The sequence below is a fragment of the Thamnophis sirtalis genome, unplaced genomic scaffold (assembly GCF_051295495.1).
Source record: "Thamnophis sirtalis isolate CommonGarterSnake01/CBP01778 unplaced genomic scaffold, rThaSir2_p1.2 scaffold_12, whole genome shotgun sequence".
NCBI classification, from domain to species: domain Eukaryota; kingdom Metazoa; phylum Chordata; class Lepidosauria; order Squamata; family Natricidae; genus Thamnophis; species Thamnophis sirtalis.
The window spans coordinates 62,221,091-62,245,229 of record NW_028261392.1 but is presented as its reverse complement, the minus strand read 5'-3'; the positions used below and the strand labels follow the sequence as shown (position 1 = coordinate 62,245,229).

The window sequence follows — 24,139 nt, the reverse complement described above, 5'->3', positions numbered from 1 at the left end:
TGGTTGTTTTAAACTTGTTGAAAATAATTTTAATGATTGATCATGGTTTTTATGCATTTTAGATCTTATAAATGGCTTTGACTAATTTTGTGAGAAAGGGGAATCATGGTATGTCAATGATCTGAATAATAAATGATAGATATACTTTGTCATTGCACATCTAAAAATCATAGAAGAGGATTTTTCGTTAGGAAAAGTGATCAGGCTGTGTTCGTGTCAACTTGACTAAATCATATATTCTTGCAAAGTAAATTGAAAGCCAAAAAAACATTTGGAAGCAACTCAGATAGACCCCCTCACTAATTCACAGAAACATAAGGAGGAGGAAGTGTAGCACAGTAAGTTATTATAGCCACTATCAATGGATTGGTTTTAGCATACCTATGGAGTTGATTTCATTGTCTGGTCTACTTGACATGAATCTTGCAAATCTCATTTTGCTGCACCTCCCTTTCCTTCTTCTGTGGAATAGGGAGATGTCTGTCTGAGCTGCTTCCAAATGTTATCTGGACATTGTGGACTTAAAAAAAAATATTTTAGCACCTTTTGCCTACGCAACAGCTTTTGCATATCTCTGTCGAGGTCATCCCCCTTACTGTCTACAAGAACATGCTGAATTAATCTCATTTACTTGTAACTAAGGCACGTGTTATTATATTGAGATCTGTAACCAAGGCATGTGTTATTATAGCCACAACTATAGTTTATTGGGGATAGAGGCAGTGGATTTCAAGTCTTTACAAGGGTGCAGCTACCTTTCTAAGGTGCAATCAGCCTTAGAAAATTACAAAAACACTATCCATAAAAATTTAAAGAAGGGAGTGACACAGTGGTGGGTTTCAAAAATTGTTCGAACCTACTCTGTGGGTGTGGCCTCCTTTGTGGGAGTGGCTTGCCACCCATGTGACCGGATGGGAGTGGCTTGCCGCCCATGTGACCGGATATGAAGATGCCGACGACACTTGTCAGAACCACCTTAAATTACCTCACACACAGCACTGGCATGCATAAGAATAGGATGTAAACTTGTTTTTTGAAAGGCATCTTTGGTTTGCCTTAAAACAACTTCAACACACGCAATGTTCTGATTGCACCACAAACGCAGTAGTCATCCTTACCTTTCACAGAGGCACTGAGTTGTATAAATATGAGCATGATAGTGTAGAATAATCATATCCAAGGACCAGTGGTGGGTTTCAAAAAATGTTTGGAACCTCTTCTGCAGGTGTGGCCTGCTTTCCGGGTCCACTGGTGGAACCTCTTCTAACCGGTTCGGTAGATTTGACGAACCGGTTCTACCGAATAGGTGCGAACTGGTAGGAACCCACCTCTGATCCTATTACACTGCCTGCCACCATATACCCATTTCTCCATGTTTCCTAAAATATCATCATATGTCATCTGCAATCTCCTTGAAGACTCTTCTATATAATTTTGTCTGGTCCTAAGGACTTAAACGTCTTTTTTACTTGGGTACCTCTCTATCCCTTTGTCAATCATTTTGCTTAAGTTTACTTGAACATGTCATTTGGGGAGAAGACTGAAGTAAAGTTAGGGATAAGAAGCTCTTCTCTCTGTTACTTTTTTCTATCCTACCATCTTCTCTTGATTCACTCTTTTCTTGAAACGAAAACGAGGCAGCTTTCTTCTAGTAACCAATGCTGCAGCTTCCAAACGGATCTACTCTGATCTCCATACTTGCTGCTGGTGTCTCTCTCAATATTACATTTGATCTTGTTCTGTTATGTTTTGGGAGAGTTATCCTGCTCTTGGAGAAACACATGGATGGCCCAGTCCTAAGCCTTTTACAATAGAAGAGTTGGAAGGGACCTTGGAGGTCTTCTAGTCCAATCCCCTGCCTAGGCAGGAAACCCTATACCGTTTCAGACAGATGGCTATCCAACATCTTCTTAAAGACTTGCAGTGTTGGGGCATTCACAACTTCTGGAGGGAAGCTGTTCCACTGGTTGATTGTTCTAACTGTCAGGAAATTCCTCCTCGGTTGTAAGTTGCTTCTCTCCTTGATTAGTTTCCACCCATTGCTTCTTGTTCTACCCTCAAGTGCCTTGGAGAATAGAGCTTTACATCTTTCTAATTATAAATAATATGTATATGTGCATGCATATGTGTTGTGACTCAGCAGAAGTTTGCTGTGAGTTGAGTCGGGATGCAGAAATAACAATGCAGCTGGGGCTCGTTAGTGTCATCTTCTGGAGATAAAAGGACTGATGGTGCCACACCCTGGTTGCAGAAGTCAATGTTCATCGTTCGTTCGCGGGTCGTCGTTCGTGTATGGAGAATTCAGTTCCGTTCCTGTTTGAGTTTGTGAGACACTTGGATAAGTGATTTTGCTTCTTGAAAACTTGGTGCTGTAAGAGTTTTGTTTCTCCCTTCTGCTGCGTAACCCTTGTTTGCAAGAGAGTTTATCTAGGTTTATTTTGGGCTCGCAGACAGCGTGAGCCGAGACTGATAAAGTTATTTCCTTTTACGTCTGTCTGACTGTCGCCTGTTAACGAGAGAAGAAGGGGGGGGGTCAGAACACATATGTATAAACACACACACACACACACACACACACACACACACACATCCCATTAGGTCAAGCTGAATAAAAATAATACTGTTAAATTTAAAGTATAACTCAGTTTGGCACTTGGAGGGAAAAATTCCAATGAGAGACCATTTCAATTGAAAAATGAGTGCCTACATATTAAATAGAAAATCCCTCTTGAACACAAGGGGTCAGACAATACTGAGAGATAACCAGCATTTCCTATGCTAGTGTTTCTATTATTAAATTTGCAACCTTAGACGGCCTCTAAATAGAAACAACTCACCGGGACTCCATTTCAAACATTACTTCTTTACCATTTGATGACTTGATAAGCCGCCAATGACAGTTCAGGAAAATGACATCTGGTTGGTTCGTTTCCAGCTTATTTTAATAATGCCTCAGCTTTCCCTCGATTAACGGGAAATGGAATAAAGAAAGCTCCCACTCATGGACTATTTCGTCTGTGCCTTTGAGTCAACCCATACAGTTTTCCTGGCAAGATTTTTAAGAGTGATTTCCTTTGCCTTCAGAGAATAATTAGTCTGTCATGTAAAGGGCCTGAGGTGGGACTAGTTACTAGAACATATGCTCCAGGGGTGGGTTCCTGCCAGTTCTAACCTCTTCTATATAAGAGGTTCCACAAATCTACAGTGCTGTTTAGAACCGGTTCCAGCTCCCTTCTCCCTGCCCATCCTCACATCATCAAGATGAAGAGCGAGAGGAGGAATTCTGGGAGTTGAAGTCCACAAGTCTTAAAGCTGTCAACTTTGAACACTCCTGGGTTTTTTTCCCCCCTAAAGGGTTAGGGGTGCGAGGGTCTTGTAACTTGACAGCTTTAAGACTTGCACACTTCAATGCCAGAGTTCCTGAGCCAACATGACTGGAGGAGGAATTCTGGGAGTTGAAGTCCACAAGTCTTAAAGCTGTCAAGTTTGAACACCCCTGGGGTTTTTTTTTCTAAAGGTGCCAGGGTCTTGTAACTTGACAGCTTTAAGACTTGCGTGCTTCAAATGCCAGAGTTCCTGAGCCAACATTTTGGTTGCTAAGCAAGAGCGTTGTTAAGTGAGTTTCACCACATTTTACAAGTTGGCCACACCCACCCAGTCACATGGCTGGAAAGCCACTCCCACCCAGTCACATGGCCAGCAAGCCACTCCCACAAAGCAGGCCACACCTACAGAAGAGGTTCTAAAAAATTTTGAAACCCACCACTGATACGCTCTCCTGTTTTCTGGCCTGGCATTATATCAAACCGGTTCCCACATGTACGGTTTTATATCATTCAGTCCTGAACAACTTCCTGCTACAACATTTATTCATATGTAGCTCACACTAAGTAAAAGTTATCAAGTTATATTAATTTTTTTAAAAAAACTTCTAACTATCAAGTTCAGCCTGCTTAGTGTTTCCTGCTGAGATGGGGATTAATGATATATTTGCTCTAATTAATGGACAGTATTTCTGGTGTTATTAAAATAACAATTTGTCTTCCTATAAGAAGTAGGATTACCAATTTCCTCTTCTTTTTATAAAGGAATATTATTCTGCTGTAAACAGAAAAATAATGATGAATGGAAAATAGTAACCCATTTTCCATGTCAGAACAGAAATAGATGTTGGAGCTATTAATAGCTTTTTTAAAAAATGATAAAATCAAGTTTGATTCCTGGTGATTACATTGACACCTAATTAGCTGTTCTGTGCTAATTGTCTACCTGTCCTCAATAGGAAATGGGTTACGTTCAGAAATAGAACCATTTTAATTAAAGGTCACAGATATTTAAAAGCTTCAAAAGTTTTGTGCCACACGATGCATTTAAGCAGGTTGCCATTACAGTAACGCTTCATTTTAAAGAAACAAATCTGAAAAAAAAACACGGGAGAACAGAGCAAAATACTTATCATTTGGATACTCTGTAAAATATGAATGCAAGAAAGAATAGCAGTTCCGGAGAAAATTGCTGGTCTGGACTTTGAAATCCCTTCCGTTTGCTACTCACAGCATGAGTAAAGATTATTAGGTTTGAAATAATAACAAAACTCTATCTGCTGCAGTTGACTAATAAAGACAATTTCATATACACTTGTTATCATCTGATATTTCTGACACGGAGATGAATTTGTCGCAGTGAATCTATTCTATTTTGCTGTGAGTTGTTCTCTTCCCTGTGGCCATATCATTGATGTGAAGTCTCTAATTTTAGATGCTAAATCTCAAAAGCGGGAGGAAAACAGAAAGGGAATTGCTCCTAGAAAGGAAGGGAGGAGGAGAGCTGAAATGCCAGAGAGATTGAACAAACTTGTCTTCCTTGTCCAGTTGTTGAGAATATACTTGGCCTAACAAATGAAGATTTCTTTCGACAAGTCGCTGGGCTAGGCATAAAATAACAGTATACGTCACGCTACATCTCTTCAAGGCTAGCTGTGTTTTTTCCGGTCATAGAGGGATGAATCTATCCTCAAATCCACAGCCTGATGACAACTTACTGATAAAGAGACATAGAGATAACTCCTGATTGGAAATGTCTGGCTTTGCTCCAGGGAGATTTCCACTTTTCTCATCCTTCCTGTTGAACATGGCAATGTTGGACATTCCTAGTAGCCTTCTAGTTCTTCTGAACCCAATTTTTTAAACTTTTGCATGTGGTTTCCAGGTTTAAAGAAAGAAACACTCTAAAAAAGATATGGCCAAATTCCAATCACAGGGCTTTGATTGTTGTTTTTTTTGTTTTAAATAACTGGCTACTTAAAAATACCGAATCCCATTGAAAGGTTTGCTTCTCAGTGTAGATAAAGGACCAAAGTACCCATTTAAAACAACAACAACAACAACAACAACAACAACAACAACCAGTTCTCTTGCCCTTTACAGTGATGAAAGAAATGACCCTTCTGGGTTTGGTGGGGAAAAAGACACTGGAGATGACATGGAGGCTGCTTGGAAAGATGGTTTATTGTTGGACAGGGCCACATGGCTTGAGCCCTGAACAGAAAAGGGGATCACATGCTTCAATGTTGGTGGAGAAGAAGAGAAGGGCTGAGGGAGGGGCTTGCTAGGCTTTTTATAACCTGTTCAGTCCCACCTCTCTGTTTCCTGTTCCTGTGTAAAAAATGTATTCTGATTGGTTGTCAGACTCTCATGGGGCCATGCAGGGTCAACTCTCTAGGCTGTGTTTTGAATCCAGGTTTGGTTGAGTTCTCAGATGCCATGTGGTCGGTTGAGTAAAGGGCCAATATTATCATGCCTTTACTCCCATCCCCTCTGGGGCTGAAGTGGAGAAGTCTTTATTATGTAAAAGGGACTAGCTTGGCTTTCTTAATGGCCCATTAACAGTGGGTATGGGCAGGAAGCTACAGGCAACTATTCTGTCTTTTAAAACATTTTTCTTTCTTTTCATATCCAGAGAAATATTCTGCCTTTTCAATATTTCCTAGGATATTTCATTTTTCTGGGAGAGGGCTGGATGATAACTTCCCGCAACAGATAAGGTGCGGGGCGGGGAGAAGACTTCATTTTTATAGAAATGAGCAGCTAAGTTTCTTTGCCTTTGAAGCCTCAAATAAACTTCTTTTAGTTCCGCTTCAATAGCTGAGAAGAAAAGGACTTGAAATGACAAGGCATGGATATTAAGGCCAATGTGAGGATTTTAAGCCCCCCCCCCAGCATACTGGCGGGAAAGAAATAAACTTTTTCTATATGAGAATGGGGGCAATAAGGTCACTGATCCATTGCTGTTTCAGTCATACACAGTTCCAAGGTTCAAAATCCTTTGGGAATAGAAAAAGTTTGTGGTTCCAAAAATTATTCTCATCATGTGAGGGACTGGATGGAAGTGTGTCCTCTAATTGTATCACCGTTGCCTTTTCCTTTCTGGAATGGCCGGATTTCTTCATGAAAGTCACCTTGCAATTTCCTGGTTTTTTTTCACTGGCTGCTGTTTAGACTGGCAAGGAAGCTCACAAACCCAGAGACAGAATCAGGCGTGCTACTTTAATATGTGTTTATGTGAGGGAAGTTGTCAGCTTTAATCTGTTCATGGAGTGACAGCTGCACAGTCCGCACCAGTGTTTCTCAACCGTGGCAATTTGAAAGTATGTGGACTTCAGCTCCAGAATTCACCAGCCAACCATGAAGACTTATGGACTTCAAATTCTTGGCTGGGGAATTACAGGAGTTGAAATTCACACATCTTCAATAGCAATAGCAATAGCAATAGCAGTTAGACTTATGTACCGCTTCATAGGGCTTTCAGCCCCCTCTAAGCGGTTTACAGAGTCAGCATATCGCCCCCAACAACAATCCGGGTCCTCATTTCACCCACCTCGGAAGGATGGAAGGCTGAGTCAACCCTGAGCCGGTGAGATTTGAACAGCCGAACTGCAGAACTGCAGTCAGCTGAAGTAGCCTGCAGTGCTGCATTTAACCACTGCGCCACCTCGGCCCTAGTTCCGAGGTTGAGAAACTCTGGTCTACATAACAGAATTTAGAGTTGGAAGGGATCTTGGAGGTCTTTTAGGGAAATCCCTTGCTCAAGCAGGAAACCTTTTAACATTTCAGACAAATGGACGTCCAGTATTGGAGCAGCCCAGTGGTGGGTTTCAAAAATTGTTCGAACCTACTCTGTGGGTGTGGCCTCCATTGTGGGAGTGGCTTGCCGTCCATGTGACCGGATGGGAGTGGCTTGCCGCCCATGTGACCAAATATGAAGATGCTGACGACACTTGTCAGAACCATCTTAAATTACCTGACACACAGCACTGGCGTGCATAAGAATATGATGTAAACTTGTTTTTAGAAAGGCATCTTTGGTTTGCATTAAAACAACTTCAACACACGCAATGTTCTGATTGCACCACAAATGCAGTAGTCATCCTTACCTTTCACAGAGGCACTGAGTTTTATAAATAAAACTTCAGTTGCTGCAATCACATTACAGCGGCAGAGGAGCAAAGTTTTGACAGCAATTATTCTTGTGAACTTCCCTTCCTTAGACTTTGACTGGAACAGCCAAACCATAGATTGAGTGGTTGGCCAATCCCCTTTTTTTTAGAGAAAAAGAAGGTAGGGGGAGAGAAGAGGAAGGAGAAGGGGAGGGAGGGAGCGGGGGGGGGGGAGAGACAGACAGACAGACTGTGTGGGAACCTCGCTGCATCCTGTTTCTGCTAATTTTAGTAAACTAGAGATTTTATCATCAGCCCAAAGGTTATTCCAAACTTTTAAGTCACTGTTGCCCCCTGAGCTTTACAAAAATCATAGGACTGATTATTCTGGCCCAGCATCACAGAAAAGGAATAGCAAATCCATACATCCTATTCTCTACTTTTCCTTATTTGTATCTAATAATTGTTATATGTTAAATGGCATAAGGTTTCGTGCAGAGGTGGGTTCCTACTAGTTCGCAACCTATTCGGTAGAACCGGTTCATCAAATCTACCGAACCGGTTAGAAGAGGTTCCACCAGTGGACCCGGAAAGCAGGCCACACCTACAGAAGAGGTTCCAAATTTTGTTTGAAACCCACCCCTTGGATATGATTATTCTATACTATCATGCTCCTATTTATAAAACTCAGGGCCTCTGTGAAAGGTAAGGATGACTACTGCGTTTGTGGTGCAATCAGAACATTGCGTGTGTTGAAGTTGTTTTAACGCAAACCAAAGATGCCTTTTAAAAAACAAGTTTACATCCTATTCTTATGCATGCCAGTGCTGTGTGAGAAGTCATTTAAGGTGGTTCTGACAAATGTCGTCGGTATCTTTATATCCGGTCACATGGGCGGCAAGCCACTCCCACCCGGTCACATGGGCAGCAAGCCACTCCCACAAAGGAGGCCACACCCACAGAGTAGGTTCGAACAATGTTTGAAACCCACCACTTGTTTTGTGCTTGAGGAAGGGCTTGGGCTCGAAGACCCCCAAGAAGACTTCCAACTCTGTTATTCGGTTATAATTATAATAATTGTTATAATATGGACAGATGACATGATTCTCATCAGACCAGTAGCTAGTCTTCACATGCATTCATAGTCCACAGATGGCTTCTTGCATGTTCATGAGAACCCATCCTACGGAATCCTTCTTCAATTAAATGAAGACATAAATGCAAAATATGAAGTCTGAGCAGGAACAAGTCCCAGCAGGGGGAAGATCAGGAATACGGGTGGGGGAGAGAAGACCAGCTTTCAAAAACTGCGAGAAAAAATAAAGAGAATAATGAAACAGGTTCCCAGGAGTCACGCTCCTTTTTCTTAAGATGTTTTCTTTATATAATCCCAGAATAAACTGAGGATGGGAAGTCAGCCAGGGCTCCATATTGGTTCTCCTACTTCCAGCTGCTCATTCTGCCCTCTGACGTCTCCCAGCTGCTCTCCGAAGCAAAGAGAGGGTGTTTTTTTTCCCAGTCTATCAAACATGGGAAAGTATTCCTCTTTTTTCCAGCCTCTGCTCAACTCCTCACGTCCTCTGGCAAGCCGTCGAGCTGAGAAAGCCCAAATTATGTAAGGATGCTGGAAAGCAGAGCGCCAGGGGAAAAAAAGGGGGGGAGGGAGGGGCAGGACAATACATGAAACAATCTGAGAAAATATTGTAACTGTGACCATTATTATAGCATCAACTATTATTAATAATTACAATTACAATAACTTCTCATAATGCCAGGCAACAACATTCTTTTTTTGTTTTAAATCTGTTTAATGAAATGCATACATATCAGTGGTGGGATACAAATAATTTAACAACCAGTTCTCTGCCCTAATGACCAGCTGGGTAGGCGTGGCTTGGTGGTCATGTGACTGGGTGGGTGTGGCCAACTCAATGTCACTCAGGTCGATGGGCGCTTCGCCTTAGTTGTTACAATGGTAATAAGAGTTAACCAGAGAGGCAGTTTCTGTAAGCAGGGCAATCAAGATTAGACTAGAAACAACACCAGAATGTTTCCTTCCTGCCTTCCTTACAGGATTAGCCCTGTAAAGTGGAAAAAATCAAATTAAAATTTCTTTCAACAACCGGTTCTCCAAACTGCTTAGAAAGTTACCAACCGGTTCTCCCGAATAGGTGCGAACCGGCTGAATCCCACCACTGATACATACATACATACATACATACATACATACATACATACATACATACATACATACATACATGATAGATAGATAGATAGATAGATACATACATACATACATACATACATGATAGATAGAGATAGATACATACATACATACATACATGATAGATAGATAGATACATACATACATGATAGATAGATAGATACATACATACATACATGATAGATAGAGATAGATAGATAGATACATACATACATACATGATAGATAGATAGATAGATACATACATACATACATACATACATGATAGATAGATAGATAGATAGATAGATAGATACATACATACATACATACATACATACATACATGATAGATAGAGATAGATAGATAGATACATACATACATACATACATACATACATGATAGAGATAGATAGAGATAGATAGATAGATAGATAGATAGATAGATAGATAGATAGATAGATAGATAGATAGATAGATAGATAGATAGATAGATACATACATACATACATACCAGGGGTGGGTTGCTGTCGGTTTTAACACCAGTTTGCAACCTGTGCACGACAGGAACATGCGCAGAACAATTTACAGTGAACTGCACACGCGCAGTCACTGAAATTCAAAATGACAGAAGCCCACCGACTGCGAGGGAACCGATTCGGGGCCATGGCAGGGCTGGGTGACTGCCACTTCTGCGACCCAGGCCTGACTTCCACTACTGGTTCGGCTGAACTGGGCCAAACTGGCACCAACCCACCTCTGATATATACGCACACACATGCAAATACACACATATATATTAGAAATCATCTCAAAGGACGAGAAAACTTTAGAAAAAGTTGAGAAAAAGTAGCAAAGGATCGTGTATGAATGCCCTCCCTCAAAAAACCGAAAGCACCACAGGATGAGTTCAATTAAATCTCAAGGGTAAATGTGACAGTACTGTTCCCACTGGATGCTTTCCCCCCCCCCCTTTTCTTTTTAATAACAGTATTTCATGGCAGATCATTCCCTTGAGAAACAACTGGAGAATTTCTCCTTCCCTTAAAGTAATTTAAAGGCATTGCCGTGCCATTTGGCAGAGCATTTCAAAATCCCATTTATCTCCTGCCCAAATTATTTATTCTTTTTAAAAACATCCCAAGACGATTAGAAAAAAAATAAATGATGCTGGGCAAAAGTCTCTGACTGTTATATTCCTGGTTCCTTATTAAAGTCAAAATGTTCTCCCGTGATTGCCAGAATCCGTAATGTTAGAAACATATTAAGTAACTACAGATAGTCTTCGCCTTGCAACAGTTTTGTTTAGTGACTGTTCAAAGTTACAACGGCACTGAAAAAAGCAACTTATGGCCGTTTTTCACACTTATGACCATTGCAGCAACTCTGTGGTCAAAATTCAGATGCTTGGCAACAGGCTCCTATTTATGACGGCTGCAGTGTCCCGGGGTCATGTGATCCCCTTTTTGCGACCTTCTGACAACAAAGTCAATGGGGAAAAGAATCACTTAACAACCGTGTATTTAGACCAGGAAGAACAAGGTACAAGTTTTCATTTGATAATGGAGTTCAAAAAATAACTGAACCAGTTATTTTCACTCAACCCAACCTGTTCTAACCCCCCTCGTCCCACACCAACACACACTCCGAGCCAAAGATAAGTTACGGCATTTAATTAACAGACAGACAGGTCCTTGGCAGCAAACCAGTACAGACAAGATTGGGCAGCAATCCAGCACAGATAAGCCGTGGCAGCAATCCAGCCTGCCAAGCTCACAATAATGTCCTCCGACATTAGTTCCTGCGTTGACTTCTGCAAAAGGGGCGTGTGCACAAGCAGTCCTTTTATAGTCTGGAGAGGAGCCTAATGACCACCAACTGAGTGCAATTACCTCCTGTAATTGCGTAATTGTTCCTTACGCCTATTAGCTCTCCGGTTCCAGGCATCTAGGAACAACTCCCTTGGCTCCTCCCCACTGCTGACGTCCGGATCACTCTCCCTTGTCTCCTCCCCACTGGTCCAAGGCTCAGGCGCCTCCTGGTGGCCAACCAGCCTCTCTGTGCCCTGCTCGGAGTCAGAACCCTGTCCAGGGTCCTCCACATCCTCCAAAGCCGACTCATAGGGCCCCTCGCTGTCGGAGTCTGGTGGCAGCTCCAACGGCTCCTGCTGGGCCACAACACCAACCATCTCACAAAACTGTTACTAAGGGATAAAACTAAAGAAGACTCCACGTGGGCTGTCTTGCACTTAAAGAGAAAAGGTGGGATATAAATTCAATGAATATATAAAATAACAAATAAAATTAATATGATGGCTAACTGAATGCACTAGATTCACCTAGTATACTGAATCATTGGCTAAACACGTTGGCTGGCCTGGCATAATGCATTGAGCAACAAACAAGCCAATCTCAGCTTCTGAAGTGATAAATCTATGTACTTTCTGATAAAGAATGACAGGGTTTACTGCCTCTTCTGTGTAATAACAGGAACAATCAGACTCTCTGTTTTCTGGGTGGATATGTTTTGCTGTTTGCAGAAACCCCACTTATAACCTGTGGTTGTACAGTCCAAATATAGGTTTACTATCTCTGGGAGAACTCAGTTGAATTACAACTAATTTATTTTAATAAAAAAAAACCATTGACTATAGTATTTTGAGAGGCAGAATTTCTTAGAACTTGCTGAAAAGGAAATGCAAACATTGTTACTAAAGGCCTTTTTCTCCATTGCTCAAAATATCAGTTATCAAACAATAAAGTGGTAAGGACACTAACATCACTACCTGTAGCCCAGTGGTGGGTTTCAGCCAGTTCGCACCTATTCGGGAGAACCGGTTCTTAACTTTCTAAGAGGTTCAGAGAACCGGTTGTTGGAAGAAATCTCCTTTTGTTTTTTCCCACTTTACAGGGCTAATCCTGTAAAGGAAACATTCTGGTGTTGTTTCTAGCTTAATTTTTATTGCCCTGCTTACAGAAACTGCTTCTACGGTGAATCCTTATTACATTGTAACAGCTAAGGCGAAGCGCCCATCGACCTGAGTAATGTTGAGTTGGCCACGCCCACATGGTCACATGACCACTAGGCCCCGCCTACCCACCTGATCATTAGGACAGAGAACCGGTTGTTAAATTATTTGAATCCCACCACTGCTGTAGCTTGCAGCAAATCTCTCTCTCTTTCTCTCTCTCTCTCTCTTTCTCTTTCTCTTTCTCTCTCTCTCTCTCTCTCTCTCTCTCTCCCTCTCCCTCCCTCCCTCTCCCTCTCCCTCCCTCCCTCCCTTGTTAGTTTAAAGATTGGAATAAAGGTGCTTGTTTTTACACGCAATGGGAATCAGAAATACTTTATAATCATTCATATTCAGAGATCACCCGGGTACAATATTCCATTCAATCCCAATCTTCATTTCATCTCATTTTGACCTTTGATTCAATTATGTTTCTCAAATGGCAAGCGTTTAAAATCTATTTCAGTAACATACTCATGCTTGTTCTTTCAGTACGACACATTCCTCAGAAAGACATAACAGGATATTGAAGCGGCAGCACGGGTTGTATTCTACCATTCCTGATTTGATTCTCTAGCTATGGCCTGAATGGAAGATTTAATTAAAACAGATGTTTGCTATTCACTTTCTCTCCAGCCAAAGAGGAAGTGAGTCACTAGTGGGATTCCCTTGACTGGTAGCGTGGGCCTCATCAAGCACCTTCAGGAGAAACCTGTCAAGCCTACGTTAAAGTTCCTGTTTTGAAACAATGGTGGGAAGTCAGCGGGATCTACTTCCTCTTCCCAATAAGTGGAGATAGATTTCTCTTTCTCCAGAATGCCCAAACACTATTCTTGGATTTTCCATGAATAATGTTTTTTTAAATTTTTTTCAGGTTTTTTGCTTCTCTTTTGTCTTTAAAAGTTTTTATTTTCCATTTTTCCATTTTCATACACTCACATATATACTGTGCATAGCCGGCACCATACAACATTAAACAATAATCGCAGCAATTCCTCTTGTCAACAATACCCCCCAAAATAGAAACCCAATGTACCTCTTCCCCTCTCCATGCACCTCTTTCTTCCACCCCCCTCCAACTTTCTATCTTCCCTCCATCATCCCCCTCTACCCTACTTCCCCTCCCCCTCTACCACTCCTCTCTCCCGATCCACTCCCTCCCTTCCTTCTCACCTTCCCTCCCACCCTCTCTCCCGTCCCTCTCTACCTGTCTATCTTCTATCCCACTCCTCCTCCCCTTGGTGTATTTCCACTATATGTCAGTGTACTTAACTTATCCTATTTTTACAGAGAAATTATAGAAAAACAGTATACATGTGAAGTCACATTACATTGAAATCTAACCTAGTATATGTCCCTCCCTCCCGCCACCCTCCCCCCAACCCCCACCTCCCTCCCTCCCCCGACTTCCCAGAGCCCGTACATGGTATAGATTTTTAACAAACACAGTCTAAAATATATTGAGAAAAATAAAATGAAAAAAAGGTTAATAACATCTCTACATTGATCTTAGCTTCTTCTTGCTAAGCTAACTTTAAACAATTTAAATCATTCCTGATCTTAAGCATAGGCTAACTGGAATTTCTTGGTCCCGTATTTATTCTGTATATAGTCAATCCATTTTTTCCAGTCTCGTTTATATCTCTCATTTGAATGATCTTTAAGATATGCCGATTTTTTTAATGTTTGCAAATATATGCTTAAGGATTATCGTGATCTCTCATCGGAAAGGGCAAGGAATCATTTTGGACAATAGGCTTCAGTTTGTTGTAAGCTAACGCCATGGGTGCTGTTAGATACCAGAAACATTGGTAATGGTTTTCACCAAGGTCCTCTGTTCCAGCGGGAACAGAGATTCAATCTGATTGGCCGGAGGGTCTGACAGCTCCCTATAAAAGGGCTGCTGACGGACTGAACCTTCGCTGGTTTGTACATAGTTGACTTGTGCTAACAAAGAGCTGTTTGTTACTCCGAAGCCTGAGTGTGCCTTCGTTCACCAATCTAACAGGTGCATTGACTACCCCACGGAAGCAGAATGCCATTTCAACTGACTCGGTGTTACCACAATGTCTAATACCTTTCATAATTACATTTACCATGAACACAGTAATACCAAAATGGCCATAATTCTCTTTTTTGTAAATGGAAGGTTGTTGGTTTGAAATCTGTCAGAAACTTTTAAAAACATTGTCCCCCCACCACCACCACTTATCTTTGTATTTCTTTAAAAGTTTCCTAGCAGTGCACAATTCCATTTTGCCAGACACTTGAAATACAAGGGTTTCAACCACAGTTCACAGATAATTTGGGCTATTGGGAAGTTGAGGGTGATGCCCTCATACCTAAATTGATGTGAAAAATGATGAAATAGTACACCAGTGGGCCCTCGTGTGTACATAAGGAGAAGTAGGAAGTTCAGGGAGTAAGCACTAAATGTGGATATGTCCATGCTCCCAATTATTAGCAATGTGAACCGAATTGCTCTACATGGGGCTGCCCCTGAAAAGTGTTCGGAGACTACAGTTGGTCCAGAATGTAGCCGCGCGAGCGATATCGGGTGTACCTAGTTTACACCTATCCTCCGCGAGCTGCACTGGCTTCCTATTGGTCTCCGAATGCGCTTCAAGGTGCTATTTATTACTTTTAAAGCCCTACATGGCTTAGGACCTGGATATCTGAGAGATCGCCTCCTGCCACATACCTCCCAACGACCAATTAGATCTCACAGGTTGGGCCTTCTCCGGGTGCCGTCGACCGGACAATGCCGGCTGGCGGCTCCTCAGGGGAGGACCTTCTCTGTTGCTGCTCCGGCCCTGTGGAACGATCTACCCGTAGAGATCCGGACCCTTCCCACTCTCTCGGCCTTCCGAAAAGCCACTAAAACCTGGCTGTTCCGGCAGGCCTGGGGCTGTTGAACAAGCCCCACTTAAATGGAATGTATGGTGTGCTGTTTTTTAAATTATATCTCACGTTATTTTTCTAATTCTTATTTTTATCTTTATAGCAATAGCAATAGCAGTAGACTTATATACCGCTTCATAGGGCTTTCAGCCCTCTCTAAGCGGTTTACAGAGAGTCAGCATATTGCCCCCAACAATCTGGGTCCTCATTTTACCCACCTTGGAAGGATGGAAGGCTGAGTCAACCCTGAGCCGGTGGGATTTGAACCGCTGAACTGCTGATCTAGCAGTAGCTTGCAGTGCTGCATTTAACCACTGCGCCACCTTGGCTCTTATCTTGCTGTAAGCCGCCCAGAGTCCTACGGGATTGGGCGGCATACAAATTTATTAAATTGCTAAATTGCTAATTGCTAATTTATGTTGTTTTACTCTGCAATCGATTCATGCAAGGATGCCACAATGGAAAATAGCAGCGACCTTTAATTCTGAACCATGTTAAAATATTTCTTTTGCCAGATGGAGTGGCTGCATTTCGTGCCTTTCTGAAGACAGAATTCAGTGAAGAAAACCTGGAGTTCTGGCTGGCATGCGAGGAATTCAAGAAGATACGATCCACTACCAAACTAGCTACCAAGGCCCACCGCATTTTTGAAGAATTTATCGATGTGCAGGCACCACGAGAGGTTAGCAGATGGAAGGCATGGGCAGGATATGGGTTCGCCGACAAAAGGGCGAACGACAAAACCGCGCCCGACTAAACCGCGGTGATAAAACTGCGTGTTCTAAAGCGCTCCGACGAATGAGCACTGAATTGCGCCGACAACAGCGCGGAGAGAGAAGCACACTGTAAAACTAAACCTAACCCTAAACCTAAACCTAATCCCTAACCCTAAATGTAACGCTAAACGTAACGCTAAACCTAACCCTAACCCTAACCCTAACCCTAAACCTAACCCTAACCTAACCCTTAACCTAACCCTAAACCTAACCCTTAACCTAACCCTAACCCTAACCCTAACCCTAACCCTAACCCTAACCCTAAACCTAACCCTAAACCTAACCCTAACCCTAACCCTAAACCTAACCCTAAACCTAACCCTAAACCTAACCCTAAACCTAACCCTAAACCTAACCCTTACCTTAAGTTAAATTGGCTTTCTGTCGACGCGCTATTGTAAAGCGTCCTTCTGTCTCCACGCTGTTGTCACCACGTTGATGACGTCGTGGTTTTAGCGATGCGGTTTAGTCGGGCGCAGTTTTGACGTTCGCCCTTTTGTCGGGTCACGCAGGATATGGCTGGGAACCGAGAGTGCTCCTCTTGGGTTCATCAAACTTAGTACTTCAGCATTACCTTTAGGGCTGGGGATTCATAGAGATCTGTGGTATTACTATGGCAACTGAAGAAACCATAATTACTCTGATGATGTCTCGGTCATCTTTGAATAAACTGCATCACACCTAAAGTGCCTTTAAAATGATATTATTATTCTGAATATTTGAAGAAAACAAATCCATGGATATATGCTTGCCTTCTCCGCATATCCCTTTATCCACCCAGCCCTGTGAAGTGTGTTAAGATTTTGAGATCATCACTGGCTCATAGTCAACTACGTTTCATGGTGAAAGGGAAGGGTAGGAAATCATTGTGATTAATAATTCCTTCCGTATACAGACGGTGGTTTACAAAAACCGTAAGTTGGTAATACAAGTGGTCAATATTCTATAACCGTGATGGCATGCATGCCCAAAGTTTTAACGTTCCCGTGGTTCGTCCATGAGGCCAATGTGGAGAAAAGACAGGACACGATCTTTCTCGGGATGGAGCGACCCAGATTGGGGGTCTGAGAGCCCCTTTTATTGAGATAGGACAAAGGCAGGAGGAGCAATAGCATGTGGTTAAAAACAGCCTGTAAAAGTACAATTTCTAATCTACTGCTCAGGAAAGTTCTGTCTATATATGGTCAAATCCTGGGCGTCATTGGTAGGGCACATCTCAGGATGTTATGTTATGAACTATCAGGATGTTATGTAGTTTTAGGAGTTTGTTTTCTCCTGTGTGGTTCAGCGTGGCTCTGCAACTATATTACAACACAAAGTGGCATGCAGAGCCATATCGCCTGCCACGCACAGCATTGGCCATTCCTCTTCCGGGTTTCTGGTGCGCATGCGCATGTACTGATCAGCTGGCATTTGTGCGTACGGCAGTGCCAGAAACCAGAAGAGCTGGTATTCTGTTTTCTGGCATCCGCTAGCCAGGTGATTGCTACATGTGCATATGTGGCAGTAACCAAAAGACTTGCTGCCTGGCACGCATGTGCTGGAAACCGGAAGTACATTTTCCAGCGTGTGTATGCCCCGCGGGCAACTCCTCTTCCTGGTCACGGCCCAGACGAGCGCGCGTGCGCCCGAAGTGCTCCCTTTCGGCACCTGGTGCCGAAAAGTTTCCCCATCACTGTTCTATAATGTCCTCAATATGTCAGCAAGCCTGATATTAGATTCATTTTTCAGATGGAAAACGAAATATTTGTGTTTTGACTATGTAACAAAACTATGTACATTCAAATGAAAGGGATAGGAAAATAATTATTTGATAGACATTATTTTCATGTTTTTTTCTCTCTCCTTAGGTAAACATTGACTTCCCGACTAGAGAAGCCACAAGGAGGAATCTAGAAGAACCATCACCATCATGTTTTGACCAAGCCCAAGGGAAAATCCACAGCCTTATGGAAAAAGACTCCTACCCCAGGTTCCTGAGGTCCAAAATGTATACAGACCTGTTGTCTCAAACCCAGAGGAGGCTCAGCTAAGGCAGGGTTCGGGAGGAGGAAGGTCCTCCGTAGATACCACAAGCTTCTTGCACTAGCCACATCCATCTCTGTGTGTGATGTTAAATTCATTTTCTTACAACAGCAATAGAAGGAGAGGAGAAATGGAAGAAGCCTGGAGAAATTGAGTTTGTGTACATGGATAAAAAACATTTCACAGTATGAATCAGTGCTGTCTTTGGATCCTCATCGTTCCTCATCCTCATCATTCCTCATGTACGCATGTCCATATTTTAACTGAAGACCATGCATAGGTATAGCAGTAAACATCCTTAGTCCAACCCCGATAGAAGCTTCTAGCGTATCCCAATATATTTGGGCAAATCGATGAATCGTAGCAAAAGTAGGGTTAAGAACAATGATCATATTGGACTATTTTACTGACATGTTGCCGGGAGGAAAGCGCGTAACGGAATTATAATTGTATTTAACATCCCCAACCTGTTTGTTTTGAGGTTGCAGCTTCTGGTATTTCCACATCTGGTGTGGACTGAACTAGGGAAATCGATTTTGAATGAAGATAAAATGATATCATCAATTGTTTTGTCCAGATAATTCAGGTTCGCGTAATTTCAGTTTATAAGGCTAGAGATAGAAAAACCCACAGCCCTCCAGATGTCTGAGCATCCTTTACGATTGTAAATACTGGAAGCAGCATCTGGTGGGTCATATGGGATCATATCCCCATCCCACTTAATCCTCTGTATAAAACAGAAATGCTGAACTAATGACAACTGGATGCGAAATTCGATGTCTTCCCATCAATGTTTTGAAGATTGCGCTTTTTAAAAGAAAATAATTTGTACAAATGGACAGTAGGGAAAAAAACAGGGTGTATGTAATTTAAAGTAACCCCTTCACATTGCCTGATAGTAAGACTGGTACTGGCAAGGATTTCTGAATATATTTTTCATATTTTAGAGTAAGGAGGCAAAGGTCTTTCTTCCGGGTCAAAACATCTGTTTCCTGCACAGAATAGACCGAGCAACCTTGATTAACATGGCTAGTTCTGTTACTGGACAACTTGTCTAAGGTGCTAGATTTTTTTTTTAAATGGCAGATGAGTATTAGAAGTAACAGAATACTTTTTGCCCAGAAAAGACTTGTTTTGTTAATAGGAATTTCCGGGAATTCGGCTTGGGACTGGATATAGAACAACGGCCACCCCCCAACCTTTGAAGCACCAGGGACCAGTTCCATGGAGAGAAGTTTTTCCGTGGAACAGAGGAGCCATGGTTTCATGGGTTCGCCGACAAAAGCGCGCTTGACAAAAGCGGACCGACGAAACCGCGGTGACAAAAACCACGAGTTCGAAATCGCGCTGACGAATGAGTGCAGAAGTGCACCAACAACAGCACACTGACAAAAGCGTACCTTCAATGAACAAGTAATAACCCTAACCCTAACCCTAACCCTAACCCTAACCCTAACCCTAACCCCAACCCCAACCCCAACCCCAACCCTAACCCTAACCTTAACCCTAACCCTAACCCTAACCCTAACCCTAACCTTAACCCTAACCCTAACCCTAACCCTAACCCTAACCCTAACCCTAACCCCAACCCCAACCCCAACCCCAACCCTAACCCTAACCCCGAACAGAACCCTAACCCTAACCCTAACCCTAACCCTAACCCTAAACCTAACCCTAAACCTAACCCTAAACCGAACCCTAAACCGAACCCTAAACCGAACCCTAAACCTAACCCTAAACCTAACCCTGAACAGAACCCTAAACCTAACCTTAAACCTAACCTTAAACCTAACCCTAAACCTAACCCTGAACAGAACCCTAACCCTAACCCTAACCTTAAACCTAACCCTAAACCTAACCCTAAACCTAACCCTGAACAGAACCCTAACCCTAAACCTAACCCTAAACCGAACCCTAAACCTAACCCTAAACCTAACCCTGAACAGAACCCTAACCCTAACCCTAACCTTAAACCTAACCCTAAACCTAACCTTAAACCTAACCTTAAACTTAACCCTAAACCTAAACCTAAACCTAAACCTAAACCTAACCCTGAGCCTAACCCTTACCTTAAGTGAAATCGCGCTTTTGTGGGCGCAGTTTTGTTGGCGCATTGTTGTGGGCATGTGTATGACGTCACGGTTTTTGTTGCCGCGGTTTTGTCGCCGCGGTTTTGACGTGTGTGCATTTGTCAGGTCACGGGTTTCATGTGTTGCCTGCATCCCATGAATGGGGCTTCACTTGTTTGTGTGACCCAGTTTCTGACATGCCACGGACCGGTGCCCATCCATGGACCAGGGGTTGGGGACCTCTGATCTAGAATATTTAATTAACAAGTAAGAACACACGGCTCCCCTCGCTTGATTATTTCAAAAGCACCCAGTTGAGTGGTAACGTTTTTGGAACAAAAACGATGAGTTTTGCTTTGTTTTGCCCCAAAGGAAGAGCTCTTCTGGGTGGGAAGCCTGGTTTTATTCCTTTAAGAGCGTCAATCATAGAGGCAAAGCTGCAAAAACATCCCAGACTCTGACGAGAATGATCATTTTCCTCACACTGTGGGATTGAATGACACTGCCGCCCCCTTGTTATTTATTATTACCAAACTGATGTTGGTGCTCTGACCCTGTTTCTCGGGAAGCTGCTTTGCGGGGGGGAAAACATCCCTCTTTCGATGAAAAGCCCTATCTTGAAGCTCTCTTTGCGTAAACGGCCAGATCCTAGACATCACACAGCCCACATTTCCCCTCCCCTTACAGCAGCATGCCCAATTATGTATGTATAGCAGATGTTGTATTTCATAACTTTTGAGATTTTGCAGCTTAAAATAGGCTTCACCTAGACATCTGCTGTGTCATGATGCTGCCAGGCGTTGCGAAGAATAAATATTTCACGACAGACTTTGTACTTGATGTGATTGCAGGCAGGCAGCTGAGCTTATTTCTGCTAACTAACAGGACCCAGGTGGGATATCAGGTAAAATGGAGACGGGAGGGGGGCAGACTGGATGAAGCAGAAGCAATAAAATATAGGTGAATTACTCCGTATGCCTTGGATTTCCAGCTGCCGCCACCATCCAAACCAATGTTGCCTGAGAAAATATAGCACATTCCTGTGACCAACATTCCTGAAATTTTATTTTTCTTCCACGGGAGATTTCAAAGCATTGTTGTCTGGAGTTCTTCCTGATAATCACACTGGACGGAGCCCCCCCCCAAAAATGCTAATCCTCTCTCTTCTTGGGCTTAGTTTTGGCTTAGCATTTAATAAGAACTCAATCAATGCAGTCTGGTAACCCTATCACTTAGCATAGAATGAATCTGGTATGATTCTCTGCAGTAGAAAATCTCTGCAGTCTCACCCAGCAAAATGAAGATAAGGAATTGCAAATATGAAGGGAGGAGGAGGAGCAAATGGGTGCTGGGATTTGTCCTATTTGCATGCATTTCTGGTGTGAGAGTGTATTCGAATATGTCATATTATGCAGTCGTCCCCATATGTAATAAGAATAATACACATTTTTTTTTTTTAAAAAGAAGAAAACGAAGTGGAAAACCGAGCTGCACGATGGTAGATTTGTGGTTACAATTCAGAAGGAATCAAACGTACTGGATAAAGGAGAAGAAAGAAAAACATTCTAAAATTACAGAGTAATAATTTAGGAGGTTTCATAGGGAATCAAGGGTGGGCTTTCTATAGGCTTTTTGTGGGTATGGATCAGTGGTGGGCTTCAAAAAAATTTCGAACCTACTCCGTGGGTGTGGCCTCCTTTGTGGGAGTGGCTTGCCAGCCATGTGACCTGGTGGGAGTGGCTTGCCGGCCATGTGTTTTCTTTCTCCCTCCCTCTCTCTCCCCCCCTCTCTCTCTCTCTCTCTCTCTCTCTCCCTCCTTCCTTTTGTCTCGCTGTCCCTTTTTCCTTTTTTTCTTTCATCTCTCTCTCACTTTTTCTTTCTTTTTTTCTTTATTTCTTCCTTCCTTCCTTTCTCTTTCTATGTCTGTCTGTCTGTCTGTCTGTCTGTCTGTCTGTCTGTCTGTCTGTCAGTTGTGGGTTTCAAACATTTTTGGAACCTCTTCTGTAGGTGTGGCCTGCTTTCTGGTGGAACCTCTTCTAACCGGTTTGGTAGATTTGACGAACCGGTTCTACCGAATAGGTGCGAACTGGTAGGAAACCACCTACCAGAGCCGAGGTGGCGCAGTGGTTAAATGCAGCACTGCAGGCTACTTCAGCTGACTGCAGTTCTGCAGTTCGGCTTTTCAAAACTCACCAGCTCAAGGTTGACTCAGCCTTCCATCCTTCCGAGGTGGGTAAAATGAGGACCCGGATTGTTGTTGGGGGCAATATGCTGACTCTGTAAACCGCTTAGAGAGGGCTGAAAGCCCTATGAAGCGGTATATAAGTCTAACTATTGCTATTGTTGCTATTGCTCTGGTATGGGTATAAAATCTTTGGATTTTGGTCATTTAACATTTGCAAACAATTAGAGCTTATTAAACAAAGGAGAAGCGTATCTATGGCCCTTCGTGGTCTTTTATGCTGGACTATTTCTCTTAGGATCACATGATAGCATTTTAAGCAAATGCTTAAAGCATTCTGAAGCAAGATTTTAAATAGAGACTCATTTCGCATATAGTACAGAATGGAAAAATACTGCACAAGCTTATGCAAGGTCATAGACTAGTAAACATTATTTTGAACCAGTCACACTGGTGGTTGTGACTGTTTCGTAAATATTATTCTTTCCTTCACGTGAAGTGCTTCGGACTGCAGTCTTCTAGCCCTTGAACAAAAGTGTCATTCATTTTAATGGTCTTACTTCTAAACGCCAAGGTCTGCATAACTTTTCATCATGCTGATAATATTTTTTTCTGAAGAAACAGTGGAATATTAGATGAGCTTTCTATCTGCCTTCTGCCTCCGTTTTAGTCTCTGAAAGCTTATCCCATGGTTTAGACTACAGGAAAGTGAACTTAAAAATATATATATATAATGAGAGGAAACATCTGAAAGCCATATAATTATTTTGGCAACTGCTTTTGTGCAAGGAAATTCTCTTTCTTGGAAATAAAAATACCCTAATTGTTTAGAACAATGTTTTAATGGAAAAATAGGCATCCACTGTAAATATCATGTGAACAGTGCAGCCTCATTGATGAATAGTTTCTTTCCTTGTTAATAAATTCAAGGAAATGGATGCGGGCCATTAATTATCGGAATAATATTTCCTAAAAGAGTGATATATGCTTACTGTAACTCTAATGGACAATCCTAGGAAAAACAACATGGTTCCAAGCCCTAGCAGCCTAAATGTATTAAATAAATACAATCTGTTATTTGTTACTTAATGGTTTCTATGCTCAAATTCTAGTGTCGCATGGAAGGAAGGGCAGTGGAGAGGACACAGGATGTTCTCCCAGTTTCTAGAAATCTCTGTTTTAAAAGGCCCTTAATTTGTATGTGGTCTCAGGCTTTTGAAGGAACCTTAAAATAAGCATAAATACTTCATGGTGTGGATAAAGTGAACAAGCAGGTGCTATTTTTCCCTTCCCAAAAGATTAGAACAAGAGGTTACCCAAGGAAATTGAATCCTGGAAGAACCAGGACACCTAAAAAGATTTTTGTTTTACATAGCATACAATCTTTAGATATTAGAATACACTATTACAAGATCTGGTGCTGACTACCAGCTTGGCTGGCTTCAAAACAAGGTTGGACCAATTAATCAGTGGTGGGATTCAGCCGGATCGCACCTATTCGGGAGAACCGGTTAGTAACTTTCTAAGCAGTTCAGAGAACCGA

General features: G+C 42.3%; 1 protein-coding gene across 2 annotated transcripts in view; it reads left to right on the top strand.

Annotated features, from left to right (window-relative positions):
• The window catches only part of RGS8 (regulator of G protein signaling 8), a 43,075-nt gene extending 23,412 nt beyond the window's left edge, over window positions 1-19,663 (top strand). For both annotated transcript variants that reach the window (XM_087726942.1, XM_087726940.1), the window contains 2 exons: window positions 16,060-16,226; window positions 18,171-19,663. In XM_087726942.1, the coding sequence (XP_087583068.1) occupies window positions 16,060-16,226; window positions 18,171-18,353 (350 nt within the window). In that variant the 3' untranslated portion in view covers window positions 18,354-19,663. The remainder of the gene's footprint in view (window positions 1-16,059; window positions 16,227-18,170) is intronic.
• Window positions 19,664-24,139: the final 4,476 nt, after the last annotated feature.